At 35.7% G+C, this 23,438-nt stretch overlaps 3 protein-coding genes across 4 annotated transcripts; 1 reads left to right on the plus strand and 2 right to left on the minus strand.

Moving 5' to 3' along the window:
* Window positions 5,860-12,850, plus strand: LOC109234189. Of its 2 annotated transcripts, none has more exons than XM_019400071.1 (6): window positions 5,860-6,344; window positions 8,608-8,761; window positions 10,024-10,244; window positions 10,826-10,999; window positions 11,444-11,529; window positions 12,691-12,850. In XM_019400071.1, the coding sequence occupies exons 1-6, from the start codon at window positions 6,093-6,095 to the stop codon at window positions 12,743-12,745; spliced, it is 942 nt and encodes a 313-aa protein (XP_019255616.1). In that variant the 5' UTR covers window positions 5,860-6,092; the 3' UTR covers window positions 12,746-12,850. The 2 variants fall into 2 exon arrangements, with proteins under 2 accessions (XP_019255616.1, XP_019255617.1); XM_019400072.1 differs by having other exon boundaries at window positions 5,861-6,344; window positions 12,705-12,850.
* Window positions 12,954-14,195, minus strand: LOC109234192 (calmodulin-like protein 3). The gene has a single exon (XM_019400073.1). It carries the CDS (start codon window positions 13,896-13,898, stop codon window positions 13,191-13,193), a length of 708 nt encoding a protein of 235 aa, XP_019255618.1. The 5' UTR covers window positions 13,899-14,195; the 3' UTR covers window positions 12,954-13,190.
* LOC109234737 (aldehyde oxidase GLOX-like) lies at window positions 21,828-23,438 on the minus strand. Its single transcript, XM_019400800.1, has one exon. It carries the CDS (start codon window positions 23,436-23,438, stop codon window positions 21,828-21,830), a length of 1,611 nt encoding a protein of 536 aa, XP_019256345.1.

The raw sequence follows: 23,438 nt of genomic DNA on the forward strand, positions 1-23,438 counted from the left end.
GTGGTGTTATTTTGGTCGGGTTTGGGATAAGTAGTGATTTGACCGGAATTTTCGAATTAATATTCGAGAAGATATGTTGTGATTCGAGGGGGATGGTTATGGGGGTTGGAAAGAGGAAGGGAAGATGAATTTGTGGTGAAATTGTGGGGCCATTTGGAGCTTCGCCGCCGGCGGTGGCGATTTCCGGCCGGCGGCGGACGGCGGAGGGACGGTGGTGGACGGTGGGGTGACGGTGGGGATGTGGTGGTGCTATGCCGGCGATATCAGGGGTTTGTGAGAGATGGTGAGGCAGGGGGTTCTGGGGGGGGGGGTGGCTATGTTCGGACATTTATATATTAAACGACGTGGGCTTCTGGACCGTCCGATCAAGAAACCTCGACGGTCCTGATTGAATGAGCCCAAACGACGTCGTTTTAATGGTCTGGGGACTGGACCGGGTGAGATTGGACTGGGTTTGGACGAATTTGGTTTGGGCTGATCAATTAAACCAGAAATTGGCCCAAAGTTTGGGTCTTTCAAAAATAAGAGAGTCCATTTTTCTTTTGGTTTTGTTTTCTTTTTCTTTTTCAAATTAAGATTTAAAAGTCTAAATTAATTCTAAAAACTAAAGTAACCTACCCAATTTATTTAATAATTAACAGAATTGATTAAATAACAAATTTAAAGGAAATCTAACCAAAATCAAAGCTAAAAATTAAACAAAGCAAACAAATAACTCATTTTTTGTGATTTTACATATATTTGTGAAATCCTAATTACTAATTAATAAGATAAAATCCTAAATGCAAATGCAATGCGAATTTTTGTACTATTTTCTATGAATCATGCCAACTAAAATGCTCACAGTAAAAATGCAAACAAACACGAAAATTGTGCAATTAATTCTTACAAATTAAACAATTAAAAGAAAAAATCATAAATTAAATAAATCTGTAGGAGTAATTCGTGCAAGGCAAAAATCACATGCTCACAATGCTAGTTATAGGTGTGATGACCCAAAAGGTCATTTCATATTTTGGAACTTGATTCCGTGATCCGAGGCCTTCAAAATTGTATTCCTTCTCGATTTGCATGCGCAGTCCGGACGTATTTCCGAAAAGCTTTTATGTTAAAAGTTGATAAAAATAATAATTTTTGCTTTTAAAAGTTGATTTAGTTGACTTCGGTCAACGTTTTGAGTAAACGGACCCAGACTCATATTTTGACAGTTCTGGTGGGTCTGTATCAAAATATGGGACCTGGGCGTATACCCGGAATCAAATTCCGAGGTCCCTAGCTCGAGAAATAAATTTTTGATGAAAATTGAAAGACTGAAAATTAAATGGTTTTAAGAATTTTGTTAATGTTGATCTTGTTGGTAGGGGCCCGTATTTTAGTTCCAGAGCTCGGTACAGGTCCAAAATAATATACCTATATGTGAAATTTGATGAGAAACGGAACTGATTTGACGTGATTCGGACGTCCGGTTGTGAAAATAGGAATTTCAAAGTGTTCTTAAGAATTTCATGTGATTTGGTGCTAAATTCGTAGTTCTAGGTGTTATTTTGGCGATTTGGTCGCACGAGCAAGTTCGTATGATGTTTTAAGACTTGTGTGCGTGTTTGGTTTGGAGCCCCGAGGGCTCGGTTGAGTTTCGGGTAGGCTACAGAGTGATTTGAACTTAGGAAATTTTGCTAGTATGCTCCAGGTCTGTAGACTTCGCATTTGCGAAGTCTGGCTCGCAAATGCGAGCCTCGCATTTGCGAAGAAAGTTCGCATTTACGAGGAGCGGGGATGGGAGGAGACCTTCGCAATTGCGAAGCTCAGGATCACAATTGCGATAAGCATTGGCCGCATTTGCGAACGATGGTTCGCATTTGCGATGCTAGCAGGCCAGGACAGTTTTCGCATTTGCGAAGGGTTGTCCGCATTTGCTGGGTTCGCATTTGTGAACCCCTGATCGCAAATGCGATACCTGCAACTGGTCCAAATGATTTTTGACATGATTTTTCATTCATTCTTCAATTTTTCAAAACCTAAAACACAAGAGGCAATTTTCCAAAGACTCCTTCCTCCCCAAATCATAGGTAAGTGATTCTTAACTAGTTTCTTTCAATCTTTCACTTTATTTTTCAAGATTTCAACCTAGAATCTAAGGTTTTCATGGTGGAATTGGGGATTTTTGGGTAGAAATTAGGGATTTTAAAATTTGGGGATTTAGATCTCAAATTGAGGTCGGATTCCAAAACCAATTATATATCCGGGCTCGGGGGTGAATGGGTAATCGGGTTTTGGTTCGAATTTTGGTTTGGACCAAGCGGGCCCGGGTGTTGACTTTTGTTGACTTTTTCCAAAATGGCCTAAATTGAATTCCTTGCCATCGTGGGTAGTTCCTAAGGCTTAAATTGAATCGTTTGGTTGGTAATTTGCTAAATTCTATTGGTTCGGAGGCTTGGGTGAAGGAAGAAGCTGTGATTGAGCTTTGAGTTTGTTCGTGGGATCGAGGTAAGTGTTGTGTCTAACTTTGACTCGGGGGATTAGGGACCATTGACTTAATTGCTATGTGAAAATCCATGCGAGTGGCCTATAGGTGAGGTGACGAGTACCTATGCTCCGCCAATTTATTTGTTTTGCGTGTTTTCTTCCCGTTCTTATTAAATTATTTTCCTGCATTAACTGTTACATGCTTTACTGATATTTCCATGTTTAATTGCTACTTGTCGGATATTGGTTTTCGTTGCTAAACGTATTAGATATCACGTAGTTTCATTGTCTCATATTATTGGCTTAAGCTGGTTTATCGGTGTTATATGGTATATTTTGGATTGGTTTCGTGAGTAGTATTAATTGGGTGAAGTTTCATAATGTACAAGCTTTCCGTTTATTTTGGTTTGAGGTTTAAATATTGTGGAGAGTTGTGAGTTAAACTGTGAAATTTCTATTCTTACTGTGTTATTGGTACTGATATGGTGGGATCGGGTTGCACGCCGCAACATGAGGAATAAGGATGATATATTGAGGAGGAATAAGGGTGAAATGTTGTTATATGGTGATATCGGGTTGCGCGCTACAACAGGATAAATAAGGGTGATATATTGAGGAGTAATAAGGGTGAATTGCTATTGTACGGTGGGATCGGGTTGCACGCTGCAACAGGAGGAATAAGGGTGGATTGATATGGAGTAATAAGGGTGAATGTTCATATTGATATTGATTATATGGTGGGATCAGGATGCGCGCCGCATCACTTTATGTGTTGATGTATCTGTAATTTTGTATTTCACTTAAGGATTGGTTTTAGCTGGATACTGATAAGATACTTGGGTTCTATATTCATTCCTTGCAAGTTACTGTTTCATTTTGTTCCGTCATTCTTTTCGCTTTTATTATATACTTATGCAGGTTATATTGTAATTGCCCCGTCGTAGCCTCGTCACTACCTCTTCGAGGTTAGGCTCTGCACTTACCAGTACATGGGGTCGGTTGTACTGATACTGTACTCTGCACTTTCTGTGCAGATTTTGGAGCAGGTAGTGGCTGATTGAGAGATTGGTTGCAGGTTACGTAGTTTGGAGACCCAAGGTAGACCTGTTGGCGTCCGCAAGCCGTGGCGTCCCCTTCAACGTCTCTACATTACTGTTTTCTTTATTTTCAAAACAGTTGTAATTTTTCAGACTAATGTTTGTAGTAAATCATAGTATGTTCGTGAGTTGTGACACCGGATTTTGAGTAGTAATAACAACAATATTGGTAATAGTATATATATAAAGAGGCTGTTTACTTACTTCCGCAATTATTTCTACTTGTTTTAGTTTGTTTACTCTTAATCATTGAAACGTAAAGAAAATTGGTTAATGACACTCTACCGTTGGCTTGCCTAGCAAGTGTGATGTTAGGCGCCATCACGGTCCCGATGGTGGAAATTCTGGGTCGTGACAATAGGTCCCTGAGGTTGAGGTCTAGGCTCTCTTTTTGGAAATTGAGCTCGTCGGATCTACTTTATGTGAACTTATTTCTTTTTTAGTTCGTACAAAATAATTTATATATATATATATATATATATATATATATATAGAGAGAGAGAGAGAGAGAGAGAGAGAGAGAGAGAGATTAAATATTTCTTTTTTTAAATATAAATTTTTTGTACTAACTAAAAAAAATAGAGACTTTTTCCTTCCTATACCATATATGAAATCTTATTACCAAAAATGTGCATAGTTTCATATTTACCCGCCATGTTCACAGTTATTCTACAAAATATATACCATTCATTAAATACCAATTATTAGGAGCTGATTCCTTCCTAATTAGGCGCGCTACAAATCTGGAACTAAATATTCTTCCAGATACTCCTATTTAGGCGCGCTACAATTATGGAAGTAAATATTCTTCCATATATTTTCCACCATTGATAGCCATTAAAAAGCTTGAAAGCTTTGAATTCAAATTTGAATTTTCAAAAATCATTATTTGTTTGGATTGGGTGTTGTTGAAAATAATCGGGAATATGGTTTGGAGTTTATATCTCAATTTTGAGGGGTTTTGGTGAAGATTAGACTTGGTTTTGACTGAATTTCATATTGAAACTCGAAGAAGAAGAAGAAGACATATTGCAGAAATTGTAGATAAATTGTAGATTATTTGTATTCTGATTGTAGATGCTTTATTTACTGTTTCACAAATAAAAAACGGCTAAAACTTCTACAAATCTTCTGAAAAAACGCAATTATGTCAACAATCACAATTATGCTACAATTGAATGGGAATTGGGATATAAAAATTCAATGTACCAAGTTTGTAGATATTTTGTAGATAAATTGTAGATTATTTATATTCTAATTGTAGATGCTTTGTTTTCTGTTTTCACAAATCAAAAACGACTAAAACTTCTACAAATCTTCTGCAAAAAAATACAATTATGTCGAAAATCACAATTAAACTACAATCGAATGGGATTGGGATATTAAAATTTAATATACCCAGTTTGTAGATAAATTGTAGATTATTTGTATTCTGATTGTAGATGCATTGTTTTCTGTTTTCACAAATCCAAGACGACTAAAACTTCTGCAAAAAACACAATTATGTCGAAAATACCAATTAAGCTACAATTGAATGGGAACTGGGATTAAAAAGCAGCATCCCAATCTCACTTCACTTGTTGAATGTGAATATAGAAAGTCGAATTAAGAGGTTTAATTTGTTGAATTCATGGGTAGAATCAATGCGGCATTTTTTATCTGATCAAAAAACAAAATCTATGAAACATTTTAATTTCCTGCCTGATGCATCATAGACTTGTCAATTTTGTTTATATATTCAAAAGTAATATAATGTTAGATGTTTGATGTAATAGGATTTTAGGCTTAGAGTAGGAGAATTAGTTTCATTTTCGACGTTGGATATTCAGACTATATGGTATCCCATTCGACACTAAAAAGAACGATGAAAAGGAAAATTAAGCAAAAGGTCAGCTGCTTCAAAGAGGGAAAATCTCATGAGCTTGAGGATTTCAGAGAAACATAATTTTTTGCACCGACAATAACTAAATATTACCAAACAAGTTTCCATAATCATAGGTTTTTATGTTTAATGACAGTACATAAACGTGGGTGAGGATGAGGGTTTGGGAGAGAGAAACGTGAGAGGGGTGGGATATACGGTACCTTGAATTAAGGAGGGATATACGTTGCATTAATTGTACCCTTAAAATATACTATGGTATAGAATTGGTAATTTGGTATACTAAATATAATTAAGTCAAACCTCATTAAGGATAATAAGGTTTTTATGTGGCATATGAATGTAAAAATACAAAAAAAATAAGTATATACATATGAGTGTGTCACTTAAGTTCAATTTTTTTTGTTGCTTAAATTCCATATCTATTCAAATAGGTTAGTATATAGACGGACATAAACACGTAAAGTTTTTAGAAATTCAACCATATTTTTTTCTGTTTAGATGACTTTGGAGTAATCGAATTGATTTTTTTATTTGAATTTAGTAATTTTTTCTCAAAGTTTTAATATATATAAATCTGCATGATCGGAACGGTGAAAGAGGAATTATTGTTGTTCCGACTCAGAGTAGAAATCTGAAAAAGGAAAAACATGTCTGCTGCTGCTATATTGTGCGGGAAGAGATCGAACTATTTTTTTGACGATTTTCAGTGTTCGCCGTCGTCGTCTTCGCCGCCGGTTCCGAAGAGAATTCGCTGTTTTTCTTCGTCTTTTTCTCCGGGGAGGTCGAATTTTGATTCCGATCATTCATTTTCTGCCGTTAATATTTTCTCCGGTTCTTCGATTTCGTCGTTGTCGGCACTCGATCATCTTCTCATGATCTTTCCTGATATGGACAAACAGGTTTAGCTCTTTTTGTTTTTAATTGCTTCAATCGATTTTTTTTTTAGTATTTTGCAATTTCAGTGGAATTTGTTTCGGGATTTTTAGCTGTAAAAAATCATCCATTTTTATTGTTTAATTATTAGATAAGCTTGATGACGAAGAAAAATATGGTTGATTTATCATCTTTAATTTAGCTATTAGACAAGCAATGTTTTCAAAAAAGGTATTTGTTTGCAATAAATTTGGGCATAAACTATAAAGAAAAAAGGATTTTATTGATAATAGTTGCGGGTTACAATTTTTTTTATCCCTTGATTTTTCTGCCGATTTGTTATCCGTAATTCGAGAGCCTTAGCAGTATTTCTCGAATCTAGGATGATATTAATCTCCTTGATGTATTTGATGATCAAGAAGCATGTCTATTGATCACGACATTATTGATGCCTTCATCCCTTTGTGAATATCCCGAGAATTTATGGGATTTTGTGAGATGACCACAATTTGCGAGATGCCTTTGCTAAGGGAATATGTAACCCTTTTTATAGGAGTGACGTAGGGTTAGGGTAGAGTAGCCACCAAGCTAGGGTTTTGGTAGAGTAGCCTCCAAGCAACCCTAATAGACTCCTAGAATTTTAGGAGTCGTCTTATAGTATCTTGAATTTAGGATTTAGCTTGATCCGTTAAAATTTCGATGTCTATAGTATTGGACTTATCTTTACAAATGAAAGTATTTGACAAGCTCATAGGAACTCTTAGGTTTATTAATGTATTCTTATGATGTTATAACTTGAGTGGGAAATTGAAATGTGCTGAGTATACTGATTTTACTGGATGAAGATTTGCATACTATTATCCGTTTGGAGAACTATTTAAACATACAACTTTGAACCGCGTAATTTGCATTTGTAGGAACTTTAATATTGCTAATTTGCACTGTAGGAACTTGGTGCTAGCATAATTGATTCGCTGTCTAGAATAAAAAGAATCTTGGCACAACTTGTGTCATCAGATTCTTTCAACTTTAAAGTGTTTTAGAATTAATGAATTCCCGAAATCCACCAATTTTAGGTGTGGACTAACGTAGAAAGAATGGAAATTTTATGAAGGTATCAAACCTGTTTGCTCAAAAGTTATCACATACCTTATGAGTATAAAACAATATAAATAAATCACGGGAAAATCATAGCAAACCGTAATAATCCATTGGACCAAATGAAGGAAACGAAAATAAGTGCTCAACTTTGGGAAGAGAAATATAAAAGCTTTTATTCATAATAGTGCTTTGGTCTGCCTCTCCATGAAGAGGTTCAGAGCCTTACAATGGTATTCCACATATGTGCCTTGTTCTCTCTTTTTCTCTCTCCTCTCAATAGTTTCAGAAGAAGCCCCCTTTCTAGGGTTTCCTCTCTTGGTATTTATAGCTGTGAGCTTCGTGAGCTGGCAGTAAGTGGCCGTGACCACGTTGGGGTTTCGCCTTCATGATGACGGACGGGCCGTGGCCTTGTTGATCGAATCAGATAAGGGTTGAACATCGTTAATTCTGAGTGGTCGTACCACTAATTAATCACGAATTAGCTTAAGACGGGATTAGCTTCGTTAATTATCGTAGGGTCGGATTCTGACCCATACAAAACCAATTAAAGATTATGAGGTTAAAATATCAGTGCTTCTTTGAGAACAAATGTCATGTTTTGCTCTTGTAACATAACAAGGATTTTGAGCATCTGAACATATTGTGGAACCCATTAAGTACAAAATGCCAAATTTCCTTTTCTAATTCAAAAGAACTGAAAAAGTGCACCGTTCTCAGGGTTACTATTGATGCATATCATATATAATGTGTCTGCTGACTTTTTAGCCAATTTAAAGCCTTGTTACGTTACAAAAAAAAAGAAGGAAAGATAACCAAAAATGAAAAAACAGGTTGTTTCTTTTGTTTCCTACTGGTGGAGTTAATTTTACTTAAGTTGATCCCTCGTAGATGCAGATTCAAAATTCCACTCTTCATTTGTTTTAATGACATGGGGTGTAGGATTTAGAATCTGCGCTCTATGCCTATTGATTCTGTGATTCAGAAATGGTACACACTCTGATAACTGTCACCTTGTGATATCGTGGACGAAGCTAACATTTGTTTTTTCATTTAAAGGAATTTCCATGTCTAGGTTGTCGATTTTGGGCATGAAAGCATTTATTCACATTAGATATCTTGAGTTCTTGATACAATTTTCTTGATTTACCTTAAAACGAGAAAACTTAACCTAGAGATTTGATTTTTCAGTTGGTTGAGAGAGCACTTGAAGAATGCGGTGATGATCTAGATTCTGCTATCAAAAGCCTAAATGAGCTTCGCTTGGGATCTGGTGAGAATCCGAGGTCTGTGGCGGGAAGCTCCAGTGCTACGCAGGATTCCAGCAGCCAGTTTTTTACTCAAGGTGCACATTGAATTTTGTTTGTTTGTTTTTGATTGATGGTATGTTCTTGCCCCTTTTTGGCCGTTGCCTTGACTGAGATCATTTTGTCAAACCTAGATGTAAAAAATTCTCAACTTCTTACCCATTGTACTGTGCCTTACAACATCTTTTTTGTAATAGTCAGCAGATCCATGTGATGTCATCATTCATCTGTCTAAAACTCTGCTCCTGCTTAAGCACACCTGATTATCTTTATTGTTTTCCAGTTTTCCAAATGTTTGTCAGCGTCCTGTCAGCTCACCTACTTCTTCTTTATAACGTTTTATCAGTTTTGGAAATGTTCCAATTGTGGATGTGTAAGTATGCTTCACAATTGGTGGTTTTGTGCTCTTTAAATTGAGCATGTGGTCCATATTATCGACTCGTTATCTTGCTATTGTTCCGTGAATTTCAAACTTGTATTATTGCTTGATATAGTTCGTGGAGGTTTGTGTGCTCCTTGATTTATGTGCAAACAAACCTCCACTTTATAAATCTTAACCCAACTAACTATTGAAGTGTCTAATAACATGGTCCTTCTTGTGATAACTTCACCTCCTTAACTTTCTTCCTTTGATGCATATTCCTTGTATTAGTTTATACAGACAGTACTCAATTACTTTTATTTCGGTCATGGTGAAGGGCCTAGTAATATTGTGTCACTGAGTGGAACTATATAGGACACTAAACAATGAAAGTACCTTATTTATGCTTGTGATTCGACTAAAAAGTTTGACAAGTCAATAAGGGAATCAAGTGTTAATTCAAGACTGACGCGCTCGCTGTTCGTGATTCAGTTAAGTTGGGTCAAGGCTAAGCTGTTTGGTTTACCGTAACAAAAATTTCTTGTTTCCTGAAAGACATTGTTGCCAATCCCCTTAATTTTGATCTTATCATCAGACAATGAGAGTTAAATTACGGATACAACTTCTGTATTCTCCATGTGCTTCTTTTCATGCAAAATAGGTTCAGAAATGACCCTGTTATGAAACGACGGCAAGACTTAAAGAAGTAGCTTTTCTATGATAACGTTAAACTGTTTCCAGCCTTGCTTTGCTGAGTGCATCTGAAAATTGTGTAATTTATGTCTCTTTCTTGATCTACTTGCTGTTAGAGATATTCACCATGTTGTCAAGCTGTATTAGTACATCCACTGGGTGTTTTCCGAAGAACTGGATGTAGATTTTTCTAGCACAATTCTACTTTGCCCCTTACATGGACATAGTTCCTTCACTTTATTGCAGGTACAGCTACAACTAATGGCGAGACCACACCTGCAGAGGATTTATCTTCTGCAAAAGTAGTGCATATGGACAGTACAGAATGGGTGGAGCTCTTTGTCAGGGAGATGATGAGTGCGTCGAATATAGATGATGCTAAAGCCCGTGCCTCACGAGCTCTTGAGGTGTTGGAGAAGTCCATATGTGCCTGTGCAACAGAGGCAACAGCTTGCAATTTCCAGCAGGTGGTCTCCAAATGCTTTTTTAGTCATTTTAATTTCCCCGCATTATAAACACCCTAACATCTCTTTTATCTTTGTTTTTCTATTTACTTTCTCACGCTACTGTAATTGGATGCACGAGGTGCTTAAATGCTGATATTATTGTTTTTTATTTTCTTTATCATGTCTACACTTGCTATGGGTATTAAGTGCAAAGTTGCTTTTGGAGACCTCAATAGCAGGTGGATGAATGGAAGTAGCGAAGAACAAATTGCATAAACATAAGAGGAAAAAAGAAAATAAGAATGAAATATACATGAAGGAGACACTTCTTGTGAAAGGGAGGATGTTTAGATCTTGAGAATTTGTGTTTGATTAGGTCTGGTGATTGTCATATTTAGTTTTTTAGCCATTTCATGTCCCCCTTCACCTCCCCCTCCCGCTTATAAAAATCAATGCTTGCGAGGGTTGGGTGTGTGTGCTGGCATAGTTCCATAGCCCAGATTAATTACTATCTTGTTTATTCTGGTCTGTTACTTCTATCTTATTCTAATGAATTTTGTAAATAAAAAAATCAGATGCTTATAGTTTGGTAATGATAACAGGAGAACATAATGCTGAAGCAACAGCTTGAAGCTCTTATACAAGAGAATGCTATTTTAAAGCGAGCAGTTGCCATCCAGCATGAACGTCAGAAGGAGTTCGAGGATAGAGGGCACGAGTTGAATCAGCTGAAGCAGTCGGTGGCTCAGTACCAGGAGCAGCTTAGAACCCTTGAGGTGAGATCACACTCTTAAATCTGATATGATGTTTTTGTTGTTCATTTCTTGGCTGGAAATTCATTGCATTTGCTTTGCACTCGTTTTCATCCTCACTGTGACCAAATATCAAAGGGATTAAAGAAAAGGAATAGGATAATGGATCAAAATCTGGTTTCATTTCTTTAAAAGCATGATTTTTCATATGAAACTGGGGAATGCAAATCCCTTCTGAAATTGTGTTACTCGCATAGCTTGTGCATACGTTCTAAGTAGAAGGAAAGGGTGCCTTTTAGTCCATCTGAGAGGTCAACACAATTTAGTTTGCTCTATTACGAACTATAATGCACCCATGACAGTTAGCTGCTTGTCTGGATTTATGATTCTGATTTTGCATCATTTTCTTAGTATTCCACTTCTCATGTATGACACTGTATTGATTGTTTGACCTTTCCATTTCATCAGGTTAATAATTATGCTCTCTCGATGCACCTTAAGCAGGCTCAACAAAGCAACTCTATTCCCGGGCGTTTCAACCCTGATGTCTTTTAGTATGTATCATGTCCTTATTGGCTGCATAATCTGTAGGATAGCAACTGTAATGTCCTATTATCACAGTTGTAACAAGTGTCTTCTAGCGATAATATTAAGCTAGAACTTCTGTTTATTTGATTAAGGTGCGCTGCTGCAGTTATTAGCCAAAAGGGTACTTGTATCATTTATAGACAAGTTTTTATTTGTTTTTCTCCAGTTATTTCAATTAGAATCGAAGTTCATACATTTCCGGGCTTCTCCTAGTGATAAAAAAGCTATTTAACACATTGTTTCTATGCTTTAGTTTTTTGTTCGATTTGATTTCTTTTTCATTTTATAGGTCATTTTCGGGGTACTCTTCCATCGCTCCAATAACTAACCTTTTTCCTTTAGTAAATTCTTCATTGTTAAGTAATCTGAAGTGTCCCAGTTCTTGTTTTGTCCTTGTCGCTGAGTTGTGTTCTGATGATCACTTTAAACTGTAAATAAAGATTGCTATTTAATAGAACCTTTTTACTTTGCCTAATAGCCCGTTTGGCCAAGCTGCAAAAATCAGCTTATTTGAGAAGTGCTTTTTTTCAAAAGTGTTTTTCTCAAAAGTACTTTTGATGAGAAACAGTTTGTGTTTGGCTAATTAGTTTGAAAAGCACTTCTAAGCAGCAATTAGTGTTTGACCAAGCTTTAAAAAACTGCTTCAAGTGTATTTTTCTCAAAAGTGTTTCTCAAAAAAGTGCTTTTTGGAGAGAAACTACTTTTTTTTACTTCTCCTCAAAAGCACTTTTTTTCCTTCCAAAAGCTTGGCCAAACACCTCAATTTTTTGTCAAAAGTGCTTTTGGCAAAAAAAAAGCACTTTTGGCCAAAAAGAAGCTTGGCCAAACAGGCTATAACTTATAAAAGAGAAGGGACCCATTTCTCTTGGACCAGGAGGAAAGGGATTGGGGGCACAACGTTCATAAAACTTTGAACTTAGCATAGGTTAAAAGGTTCTCTTATGTCTACACTTTGACATATCACAAGCAGATACAGGAGTCAAATCCTTTGTAGTTGCTCTTATCCACACTCGATGTTTACGCTAAACGAATAAATGCTAGACACTTGTCTTGCATACACGATGATTAAGTGACATGTATTTTCACTTAATTTTGTAACTCTTAATTGTTTGACTTGATGTAAACAGTGTGTTGTGTGCAGGTAAATATTGGTACCAAGTGCTGAACAAGTGTACATATTAGATCAATACTTGAATGGAGACCCAGGTCAGTTGTCAAATCTTCTGATCCTTCTCCTACATATTCATGGGTACCCCCAACTCCAGGGACCACAAAAAAAAAAAAAAAGAAGGAAGATCATGAAAACAAATGAAATACTGTGTGGCCTAGCGATCAATAAAGTTGGTGCAAACTTTCAAGATACACGCAAGCTGGCTGGACACCAACGATAAAAAAGAGGAGGAAAGAGTCATATCTGATTGCTAACAGAAGCAACTTAATATGAAATAGTTTTAAGAGAAACTAAATATACTATCATGCATACAAATATCCTTGGTTTTCTAACCAAACCATATGGAGACTACTAGAAATTTGTATAGCTTGCAACAAAGGTCATTCTTCAATAATTGGTTTCTTGAAAAGCCTTGAGAAGATATAGAAAAGGAAGATTAATTTTGCATGATTTTGCTTAAGAAATTGGAACAAGAGTTCCACAACCTTTGATCATCTTTTTAAACTCATCAAAATTCACCATTCCATCTCCATCCACATCAACTTTACTTATCATCTCCTTACAATAATCCAACTTCTTCCCTTGTCTCAACCCTAAAGATGAAAGAATCTTACTCAATTCTTCTACTGATATTAATCCATCTTTATCATAATCAAACACATCAAAAGCATCCTTAAGATCTTTCTCTCTGTTTGATTCTTCTTCTTCATTGACTGCCTCTATCCCTAAGAAAGTGTGGCAAAGTTGATAGAACTCATCAATATCAATTAAACCATCTTTGTTGGAATCAACTTTCTCAACCATATCAATAATATCTTTATCCTCAATGAAAATCCCAATATTCTTTAGAGATAACTTCAATTCTTGCTTGGTTATGTAACCATCATTATTCTTGTCAAAAGTTGCAAAAATACTTCTCAATTCAAGCTTGTTGTAATTGTTAGAGCTTGTGCTTTTGATGCTGCTGTTTTTCACCTTCTTTTCATCCATACTTCTTGAGGATGAACATGTTGTACTTATTCTATTCTCATGGAGAGGTGGAGATTTTAGAGAGATTGATTGAATCAATGTTTGGAACTTTTCTTTTGGGAAATTTAAAAGAGTTGTGATAAGGCCAATAATGAAGAGAATTGCTAAGAAAAAAATGCTTAGTACTGTCGACATCTTTCTTTTGTTGTATGAGTTCTTGAAATTTGATGGGGTTAGAGAAAGAAGAAAATGAAAGAGGAATATTAAGGTGATAGAGATGGAGAGTTGGGCTTAAATGGAAAAATAGAGAAGGATAGAGGGGCGAATTCTTAACTGATAATAATCCTAATTTAGTAAGACAGAAAATCAACTAATTTATCTACTGTAGCAAATCAAAATTTTATGATAGTTAATTTTTTTTTTTTGTATGATGGTGGTGTATATAAATTAAATCTTTAACAGAAACCTTAGAAGTACAAAAAGTACTGTATGATTATATTTCACACAACGTGTGGGGTTCCTGCATGCTAATTTGTTGATTTTCTTTAATCTTTATTACTTCTTTTTTTGGTGGAAGCACTTTGCACAACGTGTGGGGTTCTTGTGTAGTGATTGTTGATTTTCTTTTACCCGTGAAATTCCAGCATAATATACTGGAAGTTTATACGCAGGAGCTTTATAATCAAGCATATTATGCTGTGTATTGGAGCTCCAATATAATATGTTGGAAGTTTATACGCAGGAGCTCCATAATCGAGCATATTATGCTGGAACTTTTCGTATTTCAGCAAAATATAATAGCTATTTTTTAATGACTTTGCAAACGTCGGGTATTTTTCAATTACCAGTTCGAAAACTGGCCAGCTCGTGCTATTTTGATTGATTATTAGGCATATTGTAATTGTAGTCCCATTTTGGTCTCCTATTTTCTTGACTTCATTGTGATTTGACTGATTTCTTTCTTTTTTCCTTTAAAATGCCTTTTTCAATCTATAATCCACCCATGACTTTTGGTGGACTAATAATATTAATATAATACCAATAAATAGGAGATCATCAATACTATATAAAAAAAAACTTTTGATTAGAAAAGGTTATCTCTTTGAGAGTTTTATACAAATTGCAATGTGTTTTACCTAGGCAAAGAATCTTTCCTTAAATAAAGTGTTCCCCTAATAATGCTATTACAAGATTGTAGTGGAGTAATAAATACTTCTTCATTCTTAATTAGAAACTTTGAGTTCGAGCCTTGGATATAAAATCACCTTTACTATGGAGTATTTTAGCCCTGAAGTCGGACTTTTCGGCACAAATCTGAATTAGTTGGGTCCCAAAGCGAGTACCAAACCCCGAATGGGGAACCAAAAAAGAAAAAAACTCAATTACAGCATCGATACTTTGCGTAGCTAGCATGCATAGATTGATTTGATTTTGATTAATGGATTCTTCACTCAACCTCCCACTCCCCCCCCCCCCCCCCCTCCAAACAATAATATTTGTAAAAGTTCAAATTCTAACTCGCCACATTGTTAGATCACGTTTGTCCATAATAAATTTGGATAATAAGGATTTGTTTTCCACCCAACAAGACTGAGGCCCAAAAACTTTTTGCTTCGCAACACTGATCAGCAAAGCCCAATCTCTCTAGATGGTGGCCCAACAAAATGGATAGTTGAGTTATCTTTAGTTATACCTAATTTTCGGAAAACAACCAGCTATGTCCATTTATAAGTAGCTCATTACAAAAATTGGCCAATTTATAAAATATCACTAATATTAGCCAATTAGCTATTTGTTGCAAAAAAAAGTCAATTGTTTGCTTTCTTTTGAGTGGGTGTTATTAGGATAGATTGGGCACATCTTAAGGAGCTTGAATCTCAGTTTTGGAATGATTTGGTCAAGTTTTGAGGTAGTTTGAATTGAAAATTCGAAGTAAAAATGGAACATGAAAAAAAATGATGTGCGTATCACACTGTGTATCATTTGTGTATCACATATGTATCATATTTGTATCAATTGTGTATCACATGTATATCCATGTATATCTGTGTGTGAGATACATGTGTTGTAGAAGAATTTTTTGAACTTGATTAATTACAAATTTTGATATAAAATTAGTCAATATCACCTCAAATCTTCCTCAAAATTTGTATATTGACTTATTTATATGTTTTCAATGAATTTCAGTTATACCCATTGAAAAAGTTTCCTTTTTACTTAGATTTTTGGAATACTGTATATTTTTTTGTATTTTATCATGTTATTTGCTACCTCATCCATGAAGTTTCCTTTTCGTCTTTTATCTAATGTTGCTAATCACGCTTAAAAATATGGAAGGTGATTTTTGCATGTGATTCTTTGAGAGAAAGAACCTTATTTATTTGGTTTTTCAATTTTTTTTATGTATTTGACTAGTTTTGGTAAGTCTGTGGCTAATGGCTAGAAGTTGGTAAGTTAAGACTTATTTGGGATATTTGTGTATGTTTTACGTGCTGATATTAGGCACAACTTATAGTCCAGTCCAAATAATGTCTAGGTGAACTCAAGATATTGTTATTAAGTGTAACATCTGTCTAATGTTTATATCCATTTAGTATAAAGTATATTCTCACAATTATATTACTAAAAACTTTAACTATAGATAACTCTTTACCGTAAGAGCAAGTTGATCACTTAGCACAGAGAACTTATTAAACTACACTGATAGTGCAAAAGATGATTATTTTGAATAATTTAAACTATTGGACGTATGATGGAAAATGTGAAAAAAGAGAAATTGCCAAATTTAAGGTGAAATTTCACAATCAAAGTGTGGTGGCAGGAGTGCGCACTTTAACAAACGTAGGTGAAGGAAGAAAATTAGTTAATTTAGGTAACTCTGTTAGCCTCTCAGTACAATATTTCAAATGTTTGTCTAATATAATTTGAAACAAAGAGAAACAATGTGGTCCCTTTGCAATAGGCAGCAGCATATATAATTCAAGAAATGGTATTATCATATTCCTTTTGGATGCCTGCTTGGTGTAATGAGGTAACTCGTGTCAGAGGCGGATCCAAAATTTTTACGCGACGGGGCACTTTATTCTGCTCAATCAATGCCCCTTAAATACTTTTAGTGTTCAGGGTGCCAATTGCTTTAAATTAACAATTTTCAAGGTATATACGTATATATATACAAGATTTCGGCCGAAGTTTACGGGATCCGGTGACCCCTAACCCGTACACATGGGTCCGCCTCTGACTCGTGTTATATATATATATATATATATATAGGTTCTTCTTTCATATGTAGCTGTTGTCAACTTGGTTAAGTTAACTTAAAGACATTATTAACATTGCACGCTTTGAGTCAAATCGGTACTGGATTTTTTTCTTCCAAAAGGTGTCACATCACTAAGAAATCCCTAAATATATTACTTTTTTTCTTATTGACTTTGAATGTGGGACTATAAGATGAATCTTAGTTTAGAAGAAGTTTTTATGAAAATAAGTGGATGTTTGATTTTATTCAAGGAATTAATACTGCTGAATCTTTCGCTCTATAGGAGTAATAAGCGGGAAATTCTTAGGCTACTTCCAGAAAAATCAAATTGATTTTAAAATCAAGTAAGATCCATAGAAACATACTTTATTTTTGTAATGATTTATAGTCTGTTAGGCCAAGCTTCAAAAATCAGCTCATTTTAAGAAGTACATTTTTTCAAAAGTGCTTTTCTCAAAAGTAATTTCGATGAATTAATTTGAAAAGCACTTCTGAGCAGCAATTAGTGTTTGGTCACGCTTTTAAATAGTGCTTCTAAGTGGGCGTTTGGACATGAACTGTAAAATTTCAAAATAGGGTGAAAATTTTTTTCATGTGAAAATGGTATTTGAAATTTAGAGTTGTGGTTGGACATGAATATAATTTTGGGTTGTTTTTGAAGTTTTGTGAGTGATGTAAGTGAAAATTTTGGAAAACAGTTTTTTGGAGTTTTTCAAATTTTCGAAAATTTCCAAAATGCATCTTCAAGTGAAAATTGCAAATTTAATGAACAAACGCTGATTTCGAAAAAAAGTAAAAATTTTTTGGAAAAAAGAAAAAAATTTCTTATGTCCAAATGGCTAGTAAATGTATTTTTTTCAAAAGTGCTTTTCAAAAAAGCGATTTTGAAGAGAAGCCACTTTTTTTTTTTTTTTTGCTTGTCCTTCTACTAAAAATACTTCCTTTTCTTCTAAAAGCTTGGCTAAACACTTCAACTTTAAAAAAAATACTTTTGGATTTGGAGAAACTTGACCAAACAGGCTGTTATATTATGCAATAAAAATAGCATGGGTTAGCCAGTTTTCGGACTGGTCATTCAAAAATAGCCAGCGTTTGCAAAGTCATTGAAAAATAGCCATTATTTTGCTGCAACAGAGACCTGTCTAGCATAATATGCTGGAGATCCGTGCACATGTGTATGAACTTCCAGAATATTATGCTGGAATTCCAACACGCGGAAATTTCCAGCATAATATACTGGAGATTGGAGCACCTGTGTATGAACTTCCAGCATATTATACTGGACAGGTATATTATACTGGAACTCCAGTATATTATGCTGGAGTTCCAGTATACTTATGCTGGAACTCCATTATAATATACAGGAGTTCCAGTATACTTGTGTTGGATCTCCAGTATATTATGCTGGAAATTTTTCGGATTTTGAACAGTGTTTTCGTCCAAATTTATCTTTACATGAAAAGTGGCTAAATTTCGATTACTTTTGAAACTGTGGCTATTTTTGAATGACCACTTGTAAATCTGGCTATTTTTGAATTTCTCCCGGATATAAATGATGAGCCCACTTTATTAAACTCAAGGCATCGTCTTATCCTAGAGGTCCGGTTTGGTGTCATGTGTCAAATAACTTGGCATACCAAGTCAAACGAAAGAGTTAATAGGATCATGCCACGTGTCGAAATGACAAACATGTAAACTCAAATCAAAAGACCAATAGAAGTATGCCACGTATACAAGTAGCATGTTATAGCCAATCAAATATTGCCTAGTCACTGCTTCAATGTGATTGGATTGGTCAATAATTCAAGTCAACCAATCAAATTAATGGAGAAGAGTTTGCGCTCATCATAACTTTTTTCTCCTACAACTATAAATAGGGGGTCCTCATAACTTAAAGTAAAATCAGAATTCAAACAAAAAACAAAAGAGACCCCGTGGATCAAATATTATAGTTTTTTCTACAAGCTGCAAGTATATGTTCTAAGGATTCAAAGATCAAGAAGCATTCTAAGTATTTGAAGAGCAAGGCACATTCTAAGAATTCAAAGACCAAAACAAAGATTAAAGATCAAGTTTAAAGCCCTTGGATTCTAATATATAGAATTTAAGATCAAGCTCAAAGGCTATTGAATTTATTTTATTTACTCTTGAAAAAAAGAACTAGAGGGTTCATAAAGATTGTAATACTCATATTATTTGAATAGATTAGTAAATTTTATAAAAGAAAAATGAATTTTCAGCAAGTATTCCTTCTACCTCATACAGATAATCAGAGGCGGATCCAGGAATTAATCTCTATGGGTTTAACATTTAAGGTTCTTACTACTGAACTCATTATATCCTTAAAGTTATGATTTTACATCTATAATTCATATTGTGATTTTAGTGATTTTTTACATATAAATATGTATTCCGCGTCAAAAGTTATGGATTCAATTGAACCCGGTGTTGTAGGGCTACATACGCCCCTACAAGATAATCATATCTTGCTTTGTTATATATAGTAGTTGATTGTGATAAATTGAAAGTTGGAGGGCCTGGAGCCTTCAAATAAGTCCATGGTTCCGGCCTAGAATGCGAGTTATCCAGCATGGCTACATAAGTCTCTAGTAGTTTACCGGATAAATTGAAGAGAAACTTTCAGAAACCACTATGTTTTAGTGGTTATTAGCTAGTTGTAGCTACCATTTACTATATTACTTCCTATAGCTATATTTTCAGATCTTTTAGAGTGTATTTGATGTATTTAAGCTACTGTATTCATGAATACAGTAGCATTTCTAGGCGTGAAACAGGGGATTACAGCTAGACAGATTTTTGTATTCGAGTGTATTCGACTGTATTCATGGCGTGAAACATGGGATTACAGCTGGACAGATTATTGTATTCGACTGTATCCAACTGTATTCACGGTGTGAAACGGGGGATTACACTATTTTTAAACGGAAAGTGAATCAATTAACATAATAGACTCCTAATATAACTCAACAAACTCAATTATAACACATAAATTTTGTATTTCCAGCTATAAAAAAGATTCTCAACCGAAAAACACCCAAAAAATACAGCAATCTTCAGAGAAATGATATAATACATCTGAATACATAAATTATATTAATTAAAAAAATATATGAATACATTCATGGAATATAGCGAGACACTGAATACAATGAAATACATAGAATACAGCGGGATACATTGAAATACAATGAAAAAAAAAGACAATGAATATAATGAAATACATAGAATACAGCGAGATATTGAAATACAATGAAAAAACAGACAATGAATATAATGAAATACAGCGAGATACATTGAAATACATTGAAATATATTAATAGAAAATTCAAGTTGCTCAGCCCCCAACTCTGTTGTCTTTGTTCAAGAACAACCCTAATGTCGTCTCGTTGAAGCAGCATCAGTATCCAGTCCTCGCTCGCCGTCGCCGTTGCCTCCGGTTGCCGACGATTAGCATGTAATTACCGGCGGAATAACGGAGGTTTTTGTTGATCCGATATGTTGCATCAGAGAATGAGATTGGGAGGCTGAGGGCGGCGGTATCAATGAATAACGGCCACGGTCGAAACGATGACGGTGGCTGGGCGTTCTTGGAGAAGGGGAATGGGATGGACGGCTGCTGCTCTCTCAAGAAGGAGTATCCTCCATTGAAGAGAATGAGAACGAGATGGGGTTGCTGGTGGGTGAGAGATTGAGGGTGGGCATCTTTTTTAGGGGTCCTCGGCTGAAGCTTTTGGTTAAGGAGAATAGATATGGGGTAGGGGATAGGAGAAATTTGAGGGGATATGAGAGAGAAAAATAATACAAAGCTTATTTTATGGCTTAAGGGTAGGAGGTGACCATAAATAGATATTTGGCTATAAAAAATCAAAAGGTAGCTATGGAATATAATTTTTTAAAAGGGTATTTATTTAAAATAAAGAAATTTTTACCTCCTATAGCAAAGCCTAAATCCTGGATCCGCTATATATTATTCTATTATTCAGTCAAAAAGAGTTAGAATTATTTATCCCTATTTTCTTCACAGTTCACATAAACTTTATGTGATTGTGTCCTTTTAGGAGGAGATTCCTTGTCACATAAAGATTCCCTTCAAATCTATGGCAAATTAAATGTCTCGTTTTGATTTGTTATTTTGCCTTGTCGAGGTGATTATATGTTATGTGTCTTGTTTTCTAGTTCATTGTTAGTGACGTGCTTTATTATAGGTAAAAATAGCACGGGCTAGCCAGTTTTCGGATTGATTATTGAAAAATAGCCAGCATTCGTAAAGTCATTGAAAAATAGCCACTATTTTGCTGCAACGTACGGAAAGTTCCAGCATAATATACTGGAGATTGGTGTACCTGTGTATGAACTTTCAGCATAGTATGCTGAAACTCCAACACGCAGAAAGTTCCAGCATAATATATTGGAGATTGGAGCACCTGTGTATGAACTTCCAGCATATTATGCTGGACCGGTATATTATACTGAAACTCCAGTATATTATGCTGGAACTCCAGTATAATATACTCTAGAGTTCCAGTATATTATGCTGGAATATTTTCCGGATTTTGAACAGTGTTTTCGTTCAGATTTATCTTTACATGAAAAGTGGCTAAATTTCGATTACTTTTGAAACTGTGGCTATTTTACAATGACCACTTGTAAATCTGGCTATTTTTAAATTTCGCACACATTTTACTAGCATAAGGTGTTCAATATGAATTTTTTTGACAAGTTTAAGAGACCGTTAATGTATTTGACCTTGTTTTTAATATCTGTGATGTCCGGATCAATTTGCACGCAACACATTGACTAACAAAAGAACTACCTGTTATTTTATGTCAAAGTCACAAAATCTAATACACAGAAAGATCCTGGATTTTCACCCATACACCAGAGCTAGGTATTCCAGCATGTACTACAAAGAGCATATAATACCCTGGTGGCGCAATCTCTTTAGTTGATGGACCAAATGCTATAAATCTATATGTATTATCAGAGACAGTAGATATTGCAACCCTTTTCAACACCACCATTCTTTGATTCATCGAAAAAGAATGCGTAGTGAATGAAGGCGCGACGATCCTGACTGAAACAATCCCCATTTTCAGGAACTTAGGTACTGTGAAAGTCACAGAAAATGGCTGTTTGTATATCAAGATATCATCAATGGATAGAACGGTTGGTTTTAGAGGCGCGTATTGAGGCGCCAAGTATGGTGGAGAGAAGGATTCTAAGCTTAGGTCAGTTGGGAAATCCACACCAGTAAAATTGTAGAATTTATGTGGATTGCTTCCTCCAACAAGAACTCGTCCATCGGTCAGTAAAATGGCTGTGGAATGGTAAAGTCGCGGTCTTGTTGATGCTTCCATGACTGAAAACCTGTTGTTTTCCGCCCTGTTTGACCTGTAAATCACCGGCCTAGTGACAGGATTTCGTGCGTTTTCCCAACCTGCTGTCCCCCTTGCTGCACCATTTATGAGTATAATATCCCCATTGGGTAGTATTAGCATGTCACTCATGACTCGTGGCGTTGGCATTTGCTCCATTTTCCAGCTACTGTCGCTAACATGATCATCGCTTATAGTGATCCGTCCACAACTAGAAAGAGCGGTCATGTAAACGCCATAATCTGTAAGTCCAAATGCACGACGAGGCGCTCCTCCACAAACCATGATTTCAGCTTGCATAGGACGATTTTCGTCTAGAGGAAGTAAGACTGCTGAGCCGGTGCTCGGGTAGTTCCTAGGTTCATTACCAGGAATTGAAGGCAATTCCCTCACCACTTCATTGTTCTTGTAGTCAAGAATTATAGCTCTTGTATTCGCGAAAATGAAAAGGTTTCCATCTGGTAATAAGAACACAAATGGATATAAGTTGTTCTCATTATCTCCATCTCGGGTATCACTAAGGAATTGTAGCCAGAACGCGGAAAAGGAAGAGGGATCGTCTTTGGAATTTTTCGGGTAGAACTCGTAGTTATGCTGGTTTCTTCCCCCGATCACGATTATTCGAGCATCAGGAAGAATCTGGTCAGTTGAATACCATCTTCGCTGAATTAAAGTTCTAGGAAGCTCTATCCAATCACAGTTTTCGCCCGTGCAAGGCGCTAAAGTACGTATAATATGGTCCCCGTCATTGTATCCTCCGGTTTGAACTAATGTTCCATCAGGGAGGACAGCACCAGACGAGCACCATGTATCCGTTTGGACCATCAATGGACGGAAAGTGTTGCTCCCAACGTCGTATAAGACAGAGTGAGCAGAGCAGTCTTCGCGTATGACCAAGTCATGGGAGTCATAGCGACAACGCCCCCCTGGAAGCGAGAGATTAGAACGGCCAAAATCTGTCCGATCAAAGATAACTACCTTGTTATTACGTAGGAGTTGCATGTGCATGGCTGATACGCCGATACTTTCATGCAACAGCCGCCATTCGCCTTGGATTCCGCTACGAGAAACCAGCAT

Source organism: Nicotiana attenuata, chromosome 11, assembly GCF_001879085.1.
Source record: "Nicotiana attenuata strain UT chromosome 11, NIATTr2, whole genome shotgun sequence".
Lineage (NCBI taxonomy): Eukaryota > Viridiplantae > Streptophyta > Magnoliopsida > Solanales > Solanaceae > Nicotiana > Nicotiana attenuata.

What these genes read in the sequence shown, in the direction of transcription:
- LOC109234189 (XM_019400071.1), top strand. Translation starts at nt 6,093, where the DNA reads ATGTCTGCTGCTGCTATATTGTGCGGGAAGAGATCGAACTATTTTTTT. An exon ending in CAGCCAGTTTTTTACTCAAG is followed by an intron (nt 8,762 to 10,023) that starts GTGCACATTGAA and finishes ACTTTATTGCAG; the next exon opens with GTACAGCTACAACTAATGGC. An exon ending in AGCAGCTTAGAACCCTTGAG is followed by an intron (nt 11,000 to 11,443) that starts GTGAGATCACAC and finishes CCATTTCATCAG; the next exon opens with GTTAATAATTATGCTCTCTC.
- LOC109234192 (XM_019400073.1), bottom strand. Translation starts at nt 13,898, where the DNA reads ATGTCGACAGTACTAAGCATTTTTTTCTTAGCAATTCTCTTCATTATT.
- LOC109234737 (XM_019400800.1), bottom strand. Translation starts at nt 23,438, where the DNA reads ATGCTGGTTTCTCGTAGCGGAATCCAAGGCGAATGGCGGCTGTTGCAT.